Source organism: Mobula hypostoma, chromosome 2, assembly GCF_963921235.1.
Source record: "Mobula hypostoma chromosome 2, sMobHyp1.1, whole genome shotgun sequence".
In the NCBI taxonomy this organism is placed as follows: domain Eukaryota; kingdom Metazoa; phylum Chordata; class Chondrichthyes; order Myliobatiformes; family Myliobatidae; genus Mobula; species Mobula hypostoma.
In genome coordinates, this window is record NC_086098.1 from 153,485,531 (window position 1) to 153,502,286 (window position 16,756).

The 16,756-nt window shown below is 46.3% G+C and overlaps 1 protein-coding gene across 4 annotated transcripts in view; it reads right to left on the reverse strand.

Annotated features, from left to right (window-relative positions):
- Window positions 1-16,756, reverse strand: part of LOC134342577 (sialate:O-sulfotransferase 2-like) — a 294,342-nt gene that overhangs the window by 86,868 nt on the left and 190,718 nt on the right. For all 4 annotated transcript variants that reach the window (XM_063040888.1, XM_063040887.1, XM_063040891.1 and 1 more), the window contains exon 5: window positions 594-768. In XM_063040888.1, the coding sequence (XP_062896958.1) occupies window positions 594-768 (175 nt within the window). The remainder of the gene's footprint in view (window positions 1-593; window positions 769-16,756) is intronic.

Here is a 16,756-nt window from a genome sequence, read left to right on the forward strand (position 1 = left end):
TATGTGGGAGGGAAGGGCGAGATTGATCTTGGAGTAGATTATTAGGTCAGCACAACATCATGGACCGAAGGACCTGTACTGTGCTGTAATGCTGTATGTCCTTTGGTAAAAAACTTGCCAAGTTATTATCTGCCACAGCAATTTGAATGCAGAGGAACGTAAGAAGCTGCAGAGGATAGTGAATTCAGCCCAATGCATCACAGACACATCCCTTCTCCTTGTTCAAAGTATCTCATGAGACATAGCCCCAAGTAGGCAACCATATCCTCAAAGATCCCCACATCTGCTCCATGCCATCTTCTCACAGCTACCATTGAGCAAGAGGTACAAAAGCCTGAAGTCCCAGAAAGTTCAAGAACAGCTTCTTCCCCACAACCATTCTGTTCTTGAACCAACCTGCACCTTCCTAATCACCAGCTTATTATGGCCATTGCAATGCAATGGGCTTTCATTTCTGTTCAAATTGAGTTGCTTCTCTATAATTTATGTGTTCCTTGTCAATTTTGTGTCTCTAATGCTGCTCTGAGTAATGCACCTGTGTACAATGTACTTGTGCATACGGGAATAAACTTGCCTTTGATTTTACACCCTACCTTGCACTTGGGTTTGATAAACAACGTAGTACTCCACATTCCCGCAGTGCTCGTATTCCTCACCGGTGCATTTCTGGGCACACAGGTGCTCGTCCTCTGGGGTATGCAGTGTGAAATGCATGGTAGGGAAGCCACAGTGACACGTTACGCCTCCCAGCACAGCCAGCGTGTACTCCTGCAGAGAGAGAAGGCCACTGTACTTCAGCACAAAACAAAACCCTTATTTAAGAAAAAAAACTTTGCATAAACACATCACTGTAGATTGAATCCTGATACTGAGGACGTAGAACAGTATAGCATAAGAATGGGCCTTGGGCCCGTGATGCTGTGCTGGACTAATTAAAAGATTAACTAGTAATTAAAAGATTAACTAAACTAATCTCTCTGCCTGCACAATGGCCGTATCCATCAATACTTTGCACATTCATGAGCCTCCTAAATTCTATTGTATTTGCTTCCACTACCACCCCTGGCAGTGCATTCCAAGCACGCGCCATTCTCTGTCAAAACTGGCCCCGCTTTTGAAGTTACCCCCCTTCTCAGTTTAAATGCATACCCTCTAATTGGAGAGGATTTGACCGTGGGGAAAAAGTGGTACAGACTATTCTACTCTATCTCTGCTTCTCAAGGTCTTATAGAAGTCTATCATGTTTCCCCTCAGTCGCTGCGGCCACAGAAAAAACAAACCCAGTCTGTCCAAACTCTCTTTATATTTCATGCCCTCTAATCCGGACAGTATTCTGGTGAACCTCTTCTGCACCCTCTCCAAATCCTCTGCACCCTTCCTTTCATGAGGTGAACAGAATTGGATGTAATACTGAGGAAGTGGCCTGGCTACAGTTCTATAAAGCTGCAATGTACAGCATCCTCCTGACTTGTATTTGTGCTGCAGTAGTTAAGTTTCCAAACCATTAATCTGAGTCCGAAATTCAATGTCAATCTATACAAGTAACTAAATAAATCCAATTAATAGAGCTATTAGTGACAGAGGTAAAGTTGAAACTTAAAAAGAAAGACACTTCAGACTCATTAAAGACCTTTACAGAAAGAAATCTGTCACTCTTACCCAATTTAGCCCATATGTGACTCCAATGCCCTGACTGTTTCCACAATGTTTCCTCAATACATTGAGACTTATGGATGGACGGCCAAAAGCAGAAGGTTTATTAACAAGACAACACACTAATTGCTGACGCCTGAGACTGGAAGGCAGGCTACTTGTGACACAGTTACATTGATTGAGAGCTAAACATCCCAATTCGATATTAGATCACAATACAAACACGTAGGCAGACATGGAGAAAACTGCATGTTTCACACTGAATGTACATCACGAGGATGGAAATAAATTCAGGTTTGTCCACTTCCTGTTCATGAATAAAGTGAAAAAGTATGTTTTATGGTTCCCTCATCCAAGAAAAAATTCTCAAAGATTTCTGTTTCTTCCCTGGGATTTTGATGTGATCCCCCTTATTCCAAACTTTATTCCGTCTCTGAAAATGGAGCTCCAAGGTCACCCTACTGCAGGAAGGATGCAGCCGAGGTTTACCGGGATGTTGCCGTGATTAGCGCTTAAGTGCTGTAAGGAGAGGTTCCGCAGGTTATGTTGGCACTGGAAGCTTGGCGACACTTGCAGGCTGCCCCCAGCGCATCCTCGGACTGTATGCTTTAATGTTTCAGTGTACTTGTGACGAATAAAAGTAATCTTTATCATTATCTTTACACGGCAATGTTCCGACAAGAACTGTCTTTTGTTATTCAAATAACAAGCCATAGGTGACAAAGGACATTCAGGACATCCTGAACGCTAAGAAGAGGGCGTTTAGAGATGGAAATAGGGAGGAGCTGAGGGCAATACAGAGTGACCTGAAAGCCAGGATCAGGGAGGCTAAAGACAGGTACAGGAGGAAGCTTGAGTGGAAACTCCAGCAGAACAACATGAGAGAGGTCTGGAGGGGGATGAGGACCATTACTGGGTTCCGGCAAACTAGCAACAGAGGAGCGGAAGGCAGTGTGGACAGGGCCAATGAACTTAACCTGTTCTTTAACAGATTTCACATTATGGCCCCTGCCCATCCCCCACATTAGCCATTTGTTGTCAGCCCCCAACCAACACATATTTCACTCTCCCCTCCTACCCCTTCTCACAGTCCCCCACCCTGCTCTCATGAATATACCACTTCGCCACACGAAACCACCACGGTGGGCTTCACAGCTGAACAGGTGAGAAGACAGCTGAAACGTCTCAACCCAAGCAAGGCTGCAGGACTGGATGGTGTCAGTACCAGGGTGCTCAAAGCCTGTGCCCCTCAGCTATGTGGAGTACTTCACCATGTCTTCAGCCTGAGGCTGAGGCTCCAGAGGGTTCCTGTACTGTGGAAGACGTCCTGCCTTGTCCCTGCGCCGAAGACGCCGCGCCCCAGCGGCCTCAATGACTACAGACCGGTGGCATTGACCTCCCACATCATGAAGATCTTGGAGAGACTTGTTCTGGAGCTGCTCCGGCCTATGGTCAGGCCACACTTAGATTCCCTCCAGTTCACCTACCAGCACCGACTAGGAGTCGAGGATGCCATCGTCTTCCTGCTGAACCATGTCTACGCCCACCTTGACAAGCCAGCAAGCACTGTGAGGGTCATGTTTTTTGACTTCTCCAGTGCATTCAACGCCATCCGCCCTGCTCTGCTGGGGGAGAAGCTGACAGCGATGCAGGTGGATGCTTTCCTGGTGTCATGGATTCTTGATTACATGCCTGGCAGACCACAGTACGTGTGCTTGCAACACTGTGTGTCCGACAGAGTGATCAGCAGCACTGGGGCTCCACAGGGGACTGCCTTGTCTCCCTTTCTCTTCACCATTTACACCTCAGACTTCAACTACTGCACAGAGTCTTGTCATCTTCAGAAGTTTTCGGATGACTCTGCCATAGTTGGATGCATCAGCAAGGGAGATGAGGCTGAGTACAGGGCTACGGTGGGAAAACTTTGTCATATGGTGTGAGCAGAATTATCTGCAGCTTAATGTGAAAAAGACTAAGGAGCTGGTGGTAGACCTGAGGAGAGCTAAGGTACCGGTGACCCCTGTTTCCATCCGGGGGGTCAGTGTGGACATGCTGGAGGATTACAAATAGCTGGAGATATGAATTGACAATAAACTGGACTGGTCAAAGAACACTGAGGCTGTCTACAAGAAGGGCCAGAGCCGTCTCTATTTCCTGAGGAGACGGAGGTCCTTTAGCATCTGCCGGATGATGCTGGGGATGTTCTACGAGTCTGTGGTGGCCAGTGCTATCATGTTTGCTGTTGTGTGCTGGGGCAGCAGGCTGAGGGTAGCAGACACGAACAGAATCAACAAACTCATTCGTCAGGCCAGTGATGTTGTGGGGATGGAACTAGACTCTCTCACGGTAGTGTCTGAAAAGAGGATGCTGTCCAAGTTGCATGCCATCTTGGTCAATGTCTCCCGTCCACTACACAATGTACTGGTTGGACACAGGAGTACATTCAGCCAGAGACTCAATCCACCGAGATGCAGCACAGAGCGTCATAGGAAGTCATTCCTGCCTGTGGCCATCAAACTTTACAACTCCTCCCTTGGAGGGTCAGACACCCTGAGCCAATAGGCTGGTCCTGGACTTATTTCATAATTTACTGGCATAATTTATATATTACTATTTAACTATTTATGGTTCTATTACTATTTATTATTTATGGAGCAACTGTAACAAAAATCAATTTCCCCCGGGATTAATAAAGTATGACTATAACTATGACTATGATGGCACCAAGCTGGCTGGAAAAGAAATGAGGAGCCGTGGGAGAACCAATCACAGTGAGTTTATTATCAAAATTGGGATATGTCACCAAATGGTACCTGAGAGTAATTTTCTTGTGGGCACTCACAATCGAACAAAGAAATAAAAACTGCTCACAAACACAGGTAGATGACCAATGTGCAAAACAAGACAAAATGTGTGATTTCAAAAAAAGGAACAAATAACAATAACAACATATAAGTAAATAAATAAATAAGAAATACTGATTACATGAGTTGTAGAGACCTTGAAAGTGAGTCCATAGGTTGTGGAATCAGTTCAGAGTTGAGGTGAGTGAAATTGTCTCCACTGGATCAGAAAGCTGTCAGCTGGTGGGTAATAACTGTTCCCGAACCTGGTCATTTGGGACCTAAGCTTCCTGCAGCTCCAATGGACAAACAAGACCCCATCACAATACCTGAAGAAAAATCAGGGAAACGTATGCCAGATACATCTCTTCCTGTGAAACTCAGATGCCAAACATTGTCCATTTACACAGTTTGCTGTTTGTGGGAGCTTTCTGTGTATCCAAAGTTCATACAGCACAACTGTGAGCAGCACGGGGGGTGGGGGGGGCAACTAGTAGAGCCAGAACTTCACATCTCCAGCAGTCCAGTTTCAATGCCAGCCTTTGGTTCTCATGGTGGCCACGTGGGTTTCTCACACAGATCAATGCTGAGCAGGTTAATGGATGTAAATTGTTCCCAGTGTGCAGGTGGGTGATCGAATCTGGGGTAATTCATTGCCCATTGTAAATTGTTCCCAGTGTGCAGGTGGGTGATCGAATCTGGGGTAATTCATTGTCCATTGTAAATTGTTCCCAGTGTGCAGGTGGGTGATCGAATCTGGGGTAATTCATTGCCCATTGTAAATTGTTCCCAGTGTGCAGGTGGGTGATCGAATCTGGGGTAATTCATTGTCCATTGTAAATTATTCCCAGTGTGCAGGTGGGTGATAGAATCTGGGGTAATTCATTGTCCATTGTAAATTATTCCCAGTGTGCAGGTGGGTGATAGAATCCGGGGTAATTCATTGTCCATTGTAAATTATTCCCAGTGTGCAGGTAAGTGATAGATGTCAATGTGAGGAGTATAAAATACTTTGTGTTGGCTTACTGTTTGTATTGTCCGTGTTACTCAGAATTAGGGTAAAATAGGTTTTTGATATTGGCATTACTCAGTGGACAAGGGGATTTGTTTCTGTACTGTAAAGTTATGCCTGTGTGATCGCAGCTGAACTGCAAGAGTCTCGGAACATCCTGGGATCACCCTCAGTCGACACACTTATTTCTCTTTTAACAAGACAGGTTCACTTTATTTCGACAGGAGGGTGTTTCCAACACAAACCCATTATTATCTAAATGTAATATTTCATAAAACAAGGTTAAAATCAATAGACTTTAAAGGCTGTATGGACAGAGGAAACATGGCAAATAGATTTCAAATTTTTGAAGTAGAAATACAATTGGAGCATTAGTTGTTTTGCCTGTATCCGATTACTGGCTGAGAGAGTGGGATGAATCATCACTCAGTGCCATTACTTCACCTGGCTGAGCACATCTCCAATTAAGGACAGAGTAACAGGACGGTTAAGATAGTGGACAAGTATCAAGAGACTTGCATTGTTCGGTTCAAAGCCTGTCAGGGTAGCAGAAGAATTATAATTCAAGCAATTGAATAAATCTGGATCACTCCGTCTAGTATGGAGAGGACGCAACACAGGATCGGAAAAAGCTGCAGGAAGTTGTAAACTCAGTCAGATCCATCACGGGCACCAACCTCCCCGGCATCGAGGACACCTTCAAAAGGCAATGCCTCAAAAAGGTGGTATCCATCATTAAGGACCCCCATCGCCCAGGACATGCCCTTTTCTCATTGCCACCATAAGGAGGGGGTTCAGGAGACTGAAGATGCACACTCAACATTTCAGGAGCAGCTCCTTGTTCTCCACCATCAGATTGCTGAATGGATAATGAGTCCAGGTACACCACCTCACTATTTTTCACTCTCTTTTTGCACTTCTTTTATATATATAATATATATAGTTCTTTTTTATAGGCATCCGTTAGTCTCGTGAGACCATGGATTTGCACCTTGGAAGGTTCCCAGGGCGCAGGCCTGGGCAAGGTTGTATGGAAGACTGGCAGTTGACCATGCTGCAAGTCTCCCCTCTCCATGCCACCGAAGTTGTCCAAGGGAAGGGTATTAGGACCCATACAGCTTGGCACTGGTGTCGTCACAGAGCAATGTGTGGTTAAGTGCCTTGCTCAAGGACACAACACGCTGCCTCAGCTGAGGCTCGAACTAGCGACCATCAGATCAGTAGACCAATGCCTTAGCTACTTGGCCACACGCCAACACCCAATATACCTCTTATTGTAATATTTTATTACTATGTATTGCACTGTACTGCTGCCACAAAACAACAAATTTCATAACATTTGCCAGTGCTATTAAACCTGATTCTGGTTCTGAATCTTTTCTAAAAAAGGTAAGTTTGGTGTCCATGAAACTTTCAGACTGTTGTCAACAACCTCTTGATTCCTGTGCATGGGCTTGGTGGTAGGAAATCAAAGCGCTTTGATGTTCAGAGGTTCTGAAAGGTGCAAAAGGAAAGCAAGTCTTTCTTCATAAGTATTATGTGCTGCTGGGGACTGATGTGAATCACACTTCAGACTCAGGCAGTGACTTACAGCATGGTATCTCCAAGAATTGAAATAAGAAGGTGTTACATCAAATCACACCAACATCTAAAGACTCGTGAGCAGAAATCAGTGTAGGTAAAATTTGATGACCAATAGGTGCATAGAAGATCCAGTGTCATCTGTAGATATGATGGGGAAAGAATAGTCCTCCTTTTCACCATGTTTCTAAGTTCATAATTATCTGATATACATGCATCACGGCTCAGTGATGAACCACAGAAACATCCGATCCACATGCATCACGGCTCAGTGATGGACGATAGAAACATCCGATCCACATGCATCACGGCTCAGTGATGGACGTTAGAAACATTCGATACACATCCATCACGGCTCAGTGATGGACGATAGAAACATCTGATCCACATGCATCACGGCTCAGTGATGGACGTTAGAAACATTCGATCCACATGCATCACGGCTCAGTGATGGACGATAGAAACATCCGATCCACATGCATCACGGCTCAGTGATGGACGTGAGAAACATCCGATCCACATGCATCACGGCTCAGTGATGGACGTTAGAAACATTCGATCCACATGCATCACGGCTCAGTGATGGACGATAGAAACATCCGATCCACATGCATCACGGCTCAGTGATGGACGTGAGAAACATCCGATCCACATGCATCACGGCTCAGTGATGGACGTTAGAAACATCCGATCCACATGCATCACGGCTCAGAGATGGATGTTAGAAACATCCGATCCACATGTATCACGGCTCAGTGATGGACATTAGAAACATTCGATCCACATGCATCACGGCTCAGTGATGGACGTTAGAAACATCCGATCCACATGAATCACGGCTCAGTGATGGACGATAGAAACATTCGATCCACATGTATCACGGCTCAGTGATGGACATTAGAAACATCCGATCCACATGTATCACGGCTCAGTGATGGACGTTAGAAACATTCGATACACATGCATCACGGCTCAGTGATGGACGTTAGAAAGATCCGATCCACATGTATCACGGCTCAGTGATGGACGTTAGAAACATCAGATCCACATGCATCACGGCTCAGTGATGGACGATAGAAACATCCGATCCACATGCATCACGGCTCGGTGATGGGCGTAAGAAACATCAGATCCACATGTATCACGGCTCAGTGATGGATGATAGAAACATCCGATACACATGCATCACGGCTCAGTGATGGACGATAGAAACATCCGATCCACATGCATCACGGCTCGGTGATGGGCGTAAGAAACATCAGATCCACATGTATCACGGCTCAGTGATGGACGATAGAAACATCCGATACACATGCATCACGGCTCAGTGATGGACGATAGAAACATCCGATACACATGCATCACGGCTCAGAGATGGACGACAGAAACATCCGATCCACATGCATCACGGCTTAATGATGAACCATAGAAACTTTCGATCCACAAGCATCACGGCTCAGTGATCGACAATAGAAACATTCGATCCACATGCATCACGGCTCAGTGATGCACGTTAGAAACATCCGATCCACATCAATCACGGCTCAGTGATGGACGATAGAAACATCCGATCCACATGCATCACGGCTCAGTGATGGACGATAGAAACATCCGATCCACATGCATCACGGTTCAGTGATGGACGTTAGGAATATCCGATCCACATGTATCACCGCTCAGTGATGGACATTAGAAACATTCGATCCACATGCATCACGGCTCAGTGATGGACGTTAGAAACATCCGATCCACATGTATCACGGCTCAGTGATTGACGTTAGAAACATCCGATCCACATGTTTCACGGCTCAGTGATGGACGTTAGAAACATTCGATCTACATGCATCACGGCTCAGTGATGGACGTTAGAAACATCAGATCCACATGTATCACGGCTCAGTGATGGACGATAGAAACATCCGATCCACATGCATCACGGCTCAGTGATGGACGTTAGAAACATTCGATCTACATGCATCACGGCTCAGTGATGGACGTTAGAAACATCAGATCCACATGTATCACGGCTCAGTGATGGACGTTAGAAACATCAGATCCACATGTATCACGGCTCAGTGATGGACGATAGAAACATCCGATCCACATGCATCACGGCTCAGTGATGGACGTTAGAAACATCCGATCCACATGCATCACAGCTCAGAGATGGACGACAGAAACATCCGATCCACATGCATCACGGCTCAGTGATCGACAATAGAAACATTCGATCCACATGCATCACGGCACAGTGATCGACAATAGAAACATTCGATCCACATGCATCACGGCTCAGTGATGGACGATAAAAACATCCGATCCACATGCATCACGGCTCAGTGATGGACGATAGAAACATCCGATCCACATGCATCACGGCTCAGTGATGGACGTCAGAAACATCAGATCCACATGTATCACGGCTCAGTGATGGACGTTAGAAACATCCAATCCACATGCATCACGGCTCAGAGATGGACGTTAGAAACATACGATACACATGTATCACGGCTCAGTGATGGACATTAGAAACATTCGATCCACGTGCATCACGGCTCAGAGATGGAAGTTAGAAACATACGATACACATGCATCACGGCTCAGTGATGGACGTTAGAAACATTCGATACACATGCATCACGGCTCAGTGATGGACGTTAGAAACACCCGATCCACATGTATCACGGCTCAGTGATGGACGTTAGAAACATCCGATCCACATGCAACACGGCTCAGTGATGGACGTTAGAAACATCCGATCCACATGCATCACGGCTCAGTGATGGACGATAAAAACATCCGATCCACATGCATCACGGCTCAGTGATGGACGATAGAAACATCCGATCCACATGCATCATGGCTCAGTAATGGACGTCAGAAACATCAGATCCACATGTATCACGGCTCAGTGATGGACGTTAGAAACATCCGATCCACATGCATCACGGCTCAGAGATGGACGTTAGAAACATACGATCCACATGTATCACGGCTCAGTGACGGACATTAGAAACATTCGATCCACATGCATCACGGCTCAGTGATGGATGTTAGAAACATTCGATACACATGCATCACGGCTCAGTGATGGACGTTAGAAAGATCCGATCCACATGTATCACGGCTCAGTGATGGACGTTAGAAACATCAGATCCACATTCATCACGGCTCAGAGATGGACGATAGAAACATCCGATCCACATGCAACACAGCTCAGTGATGGACGATAGAAACATCCGATCCACATGCATCACGGCTCAGTGATGGACGTTAGAAACATCCGATCCACATGCATCACGGCTCAGAGATGGACGATAGAAACATCCGATCCACATGCATCACAGCTCTGTGATCGACAATAGAAACATCCGATCCACATGCATCACGGCTCAGTGATGGACGATAGAAACATCCGATCCACATGCATCACGGCTCAGTGATGGACGATAGAAACATCCGATCCACATGCATCACGGCTCAGTGATGGACGTCAGAAACATCAGATCCACATGTATCATGGCTCAGTGATGGACGTTAGAAACATCCGATCCACATGCATCACGGCTCAGAGATGGACGTTAGAAACATACGATCCACATGTATCACGGCTCAGTGACGGACATTAGAAACATTCGATCCACATGCATCACGGCTCAGTGACGGACATTAGAAACATCCGATCCACATGTATCACGGCTCAGTGATGGACGATAGAAACATTCGATCCACATGTATCACGGCTCAGTGATGGACGTTAGAAACATCCGATCCACATGTATCACGGCTCAGTGATGGACGTTAGAAACATTCGATCCACGTGCATCACGGCTCAGTGATCGACAATAGAAACATCCGATCCACATGTATCACGGCTCAGAGATGGACGATAGAAACATCCGATCCACATGCATCACGGCTCAGTGATGGACGATAGAAACATCCGATCCACATGTATCACGGCTCAGTGATGGACGATAGAAACATCAGATCCACATGTATCACGGCTCAGTGATGGACGATAGAAACATCCGATCCACATGCATCACGGCTCAGTGATGGACGTTAGAAACATTCGAACCACATGCATCACCGCTCAGTGATGGACGTTAGAAACATTCGATCCACATGCATCACGGCTCAGTGATCGACAATAGAAACATTCGATCCACATGCATCACGGCTCAGTGATGGACGTTAGAAACATCAGATCCACATGTACAACGGCTCAGTGATGGACGATAGAAACATCCGATCCACATGCATCACGGCTCAGTGATGGACGTTAGAAACATCCGATCCACATGCATCACAGCTCAGAGATGGACGATAGAAACATCCGATCCACATGCATCACAGCTCAGTGATCGACTATAGAAACATTCGATCCACATTCATCACGGCTCAGTGATCGACAATAGAAACATCTGATCCACATGCATAACGGCTCAGTGATGGACGATAACAACATCCGATCCACATGCATCACGGCTCAGTGATGGACGATAGAAACATCCGATCCACATGCATCACGGCTCAGTGATGGACGTCAGAAACATCAGATCCACATGTATCACGGCTCAGTGATGGACGTTAGAAACATCCGATCCACATGCATCACGGCTCAGAGATGGACGTTAGAAACATACGATACACATGTATCACGACTCAGTGATGGACATTAGAAACATTCGATCCACATGCATCACGGCTCAGTGATGGACGTTAGAAACATTCGATCCACATGCATCACGGCTCAGTGATGTACGATAGAAACATCCGATCCACATGCATCACGGCTCAGTGATGGACGATAGAAACATCCGATCCACAGGCATCACGGCTCAGTGATGGACGTCAGAAACATCAGATCCACATGTATCACGGCTCAGTGATGGACGTTAGAAACATCCGATCCACATGCATCACGGCTCAGAGATGGACATTAGAAACATACGATACACATGCATCACGGCTCAGTGATGGACGTTAGAAACATCCAATCCATATGTATCACGGCTCAGTGATGGACGATAGAAACATTCGATCCACATGTATCACGGCTCAGTGATGGACGTTGGAAACATCCGATCCACATGTATCACGGCTCAGTGATGGACGTTAGAAACATTCGATACACATGCATCACGGCTCAGTGATGGACGTTAGAAACATCCGATCCACATGTATCATGGCTCAGTAATGGACGTTAGAAACATCAGATCCACATTCATCACGGCTCAGAGATGGACGATAGAAACATCCGATCCACATGCAACACGGCTCAGTGATGGACGATAGAAACATCCGATCCACATGCATCACGGCTCAGTGATGGACGTTAGAAACATCCGATCCACATGCATCACGGCTCAGAGATGGACGATAGAAACATCCGATCCACATGCATCACAGCTCAGTGATCGACAATAGAAACATGCGATCCACATGCATCACGGCTCAGTGATCGACAATAGAAACATTCGATCCACATGCATCACGGCTCAGTGATGGACGTTAGAAACATCAGATCCACATGTACAACGGCTCAGTGATGGACGATAGAAACATCCGATCCACATGCATCACGGCTCAGTGATGGACGTTAGAAACATCCGATCCACATGCATCACAGCTCAGAGATGGACGATAGAAACATCCGATCCACATGCATCACGGCTCAGTGATCGACTATAGAAACATTCGATCCACATGCATCACGGCTCAGTGATCGACAATAGAAACATCTGATCCACATGCATAACGGCTCAGTGATGGACGATAACAACATCCGATCCACATGCATCACGGCTCAGTGATGGACGATAGAAACATCCGATCCACATGCATCACGGCTCAGTGATGGACGTCAGAAACATCAGATCCACATGTATCACGGCTCAGTGATGGACGTTAGAAACATCCGATCCACATGCATCACGGCTCAGAGATGGACGTTAGAAACATACGATACACATGCATCACGGCTCAGTGATGGACATTAGAAACATTCGATCCACATGCATCACGGCTCAGTGATGGACGTTAGAAACATTCGATCCACATGCATCACGGCTCAGTGATGTACGATAGAAACATCCGATCCACATGCATCACGGCTCAGTGATGGACGATAGAAACATCCGATCCACAGGCATCACGGCTCAGTGATGGACGTCAGAAACATCAGATCCACATGTATCACGGCTCAGTGATGGACGTTAGAAACATCCGATCCACATGCATCACGGCTCAGAGATGGACATTAGAAACATACGATACACATGCATCACGGCTCAGTGATGGACGTTAGAAACATCCAATCCATATGTATCACGGCTCAGTGATGGACGATAGAAACATTCGATCCACATGTATCACGGCTCAGTGATGGACGTTGGAAACATCCGATCCACATGTATCACGGCTCAGTGATGGACGTTAGAAACATTCGATACACATGCATCACGGCTCAGTGATGGACGTTAGAAACATCCGATCCACATGTATCATGGCTCAGTAATGGACGTTAGAAACATCAGATCCACATTCATCACGGCTCAGAGATGGACGATAGAAACATCCGATCCACATGCAACACGGCTCAGTGATGGACGATAGAAACATCCGATCCACATGCATCACGGCTCAGTGATGGACGTTAGAAACATCCGATCCACATGCATCACGGCTCAGAGATGGACGATAGAAACATCCGATCCACATGCATCACAGCTCAGTGATCGACAATAGAAACATTCGATCCACATGCATCACGGCTCAGTGATCGACAATAGAAACATGCGATACACATGCATCACGGCTCAGTGATGGACGATAGAAACATCCGATCCACATGCATCACGGCTCAGTGATGGACGATAGAAACATCCGATCCACATGCATCACGGCTCAGCGATGGACGTCAGAAACATCAGATCCACATGTATCACGGCTCAGTGATGGACGTTAGAAACATCCGATCCACATGCATCACGGCTCAGAGATGGACGTTAGAAACATATGATCCACATGTATCACGGCTCAGTGACGGACATTAGAAACATTCGATCGACATGCATCACGGCTCAGTGATGGACGTTAGAAAATTCCGATCCACATGTATCACGGCTCAGTGATGGACGATAGAAACATTCGATCCACATGTATCACGGCTCAGTGATGGACGTTAGAAACATCCGATCCACATGTATCACGGCTCAGTGATGGACGTTAGAAACATCCGATCCACATGTATCACGGCTCAGTGATGGACGTTAGAAACATCCGATCCACATGTATCACGGCTCAGTGATGGACGTTAGAAACATCCGATCCACATGTATCACGGCTCAGTGATTGACGTTAGAAACATCCGATCCACATGTTTCACGGCTCAGTGATGGACGTTAGAAACATTCGATCTACATGCATCACGGCTCAGTGATGGACGTTAGAAACATCAGATCCACATGTATCACGGCTCAGTGATGGACGATAGAAACATCCGATCCACATGCATCACGGCTCAGTGATGGACGTTAGAAACATTCGATCTACATGCATCACGGCTCAGTGATGGACGTTAGAAACATCAGATCCACATGTATCACGGCTCAGTGATGGACGATAGAAACATCCGATCCACATGCATCACGGCTCAGTGATGGACGTTAGAAACATCCGATCCACATGCATCACAGCTCAGAGATGGACGACAGAAACATCCGATCCACATGCATCACGGCTCAGTGATCGACAATAGAAACATTCGATCCACATGCATCACGGCTCAGTGATCGACAATAGAAACATTCGATCCATATGCACCACGGCTCAGTGATGGACGTTAGAAACATCCGATCCACATGTATTACCGCTCAGTGATGGACGATAGAAACATCCGATCCACATGCATCACGGCTCAATGATGGACGACAGAAACATCCGATCCACATGCATCACGGTTCAGTGATGGACCTTAGAAACATCCGATCCACATGCATCACGGCTCAGTGATGGACGTTAGAAACATCCGATCCACATGTATCACCGCTCAGTGATGGACGATAGAAACATCCAATCCACATGCATCACGGCTCAGTGATCGACAATAGAAACATTCGATCCACATGCATAACGGCTTAGTGATCGACAATAGAAACATTCGATCCACATGCATCACGGCTCAGTGATCGACAATAGAAACATTCGATCCACATGCATCACGGCTCAGTGATGGACGTTAGAAACATCCGATCCACATGTATCACGGCTCAGTGATGGACGTTAGAAACATCCAATCCATATGTATCACGGCTCAGTGATGGACGATAGAAACATTCGATCCACATGTATCACGGCTCAGTGATGGACGTTGGAAACATCCGATCCACATGTATCACGGCTCAGTGATGGACGTTAGAAACATTCGATACACATGCATCACGGCTCAGTGATGGACGTTAGAAACATCCGATCCACATGTATCATGGCTCAGTAATGGACGTTAGAAACATCAGATCCACATTCATCACGGCTCAGAGATGGACGATAGAAACATCCGATCCACATGCAACACGGCTCAGTGATGGACGATAGAAACATCCGATCCACATGCATCACGGCTCAGTGATGGACGTTAGAAACATCCGATCCACATGCATCACGGCTCAGAGATGGACGATAGAAACATCCGATCCACATGCATCACAGCTCAGTGATCGACAATAGAAACATTCGATCCACATGCATCACGGCTCAGTGATCGACAATAGAAACATGCGATCCACATGCATCACGGCTCAGTGATGGACGATAGAAACATCCGATCCACATGCATCACGGCTCAGTGATGGACGATAGAAACATCCGATCCACATGCATCACGGCTCAGCGATGGACGTCAGAAACATCAGATCCACATGTATCACGGCTCAGTGATGGACGTTAGAAACATCCGATCCACATGCATCACGGCTCAGAGATGGAAGTTAGAAACATATGATCCACATGTATCACGGCTCAGTGACGGACATTAGAAACATTCGATCCACATGCATCACGGCTCAGTGATGGACGTTAGAAACATCCGATCCACATGTATCACGGCTCAGTGATGGACGATAGAAACATTCGATCCACATGTATCACGGCTCAGTGATGGACGTTAGAAACATCCGATCCACATGTATCACGGCTCAGTGATGGACGTTAGAAACATCCGATCCACATGTATCACGGCTCAGTGATGGACGTTAGAAACATCCGATCCACATGTATCACGGCTCAGTGATGGACGTTAGAAACATCCGATCCACATGTATCACGGCTCAGTGATTGACGTTAGAAACATCCGATCCACATGTTTCACGGCTCAGTGATGGACGTTAGAAACATTCGATCTACATGCATCACGGCTCAGTGATGGACGTTAGAAACATCAGATCCACATGTATCACGGCTCAGTGATGGACGATAGAAACATCCGATCCACATGCATCACGGCTCAGTGATGGACGTTAGAAACATTCGATCTACATGCATCACGGCTCAGTGATGGACGTTAGAAACATCAGATCCACATGTATCACGGCTCAGTGATGGACGATAGAAACATCCGATCCACATGCATCACGGCTCAGTGATGGACGTTAGAAACATCCGA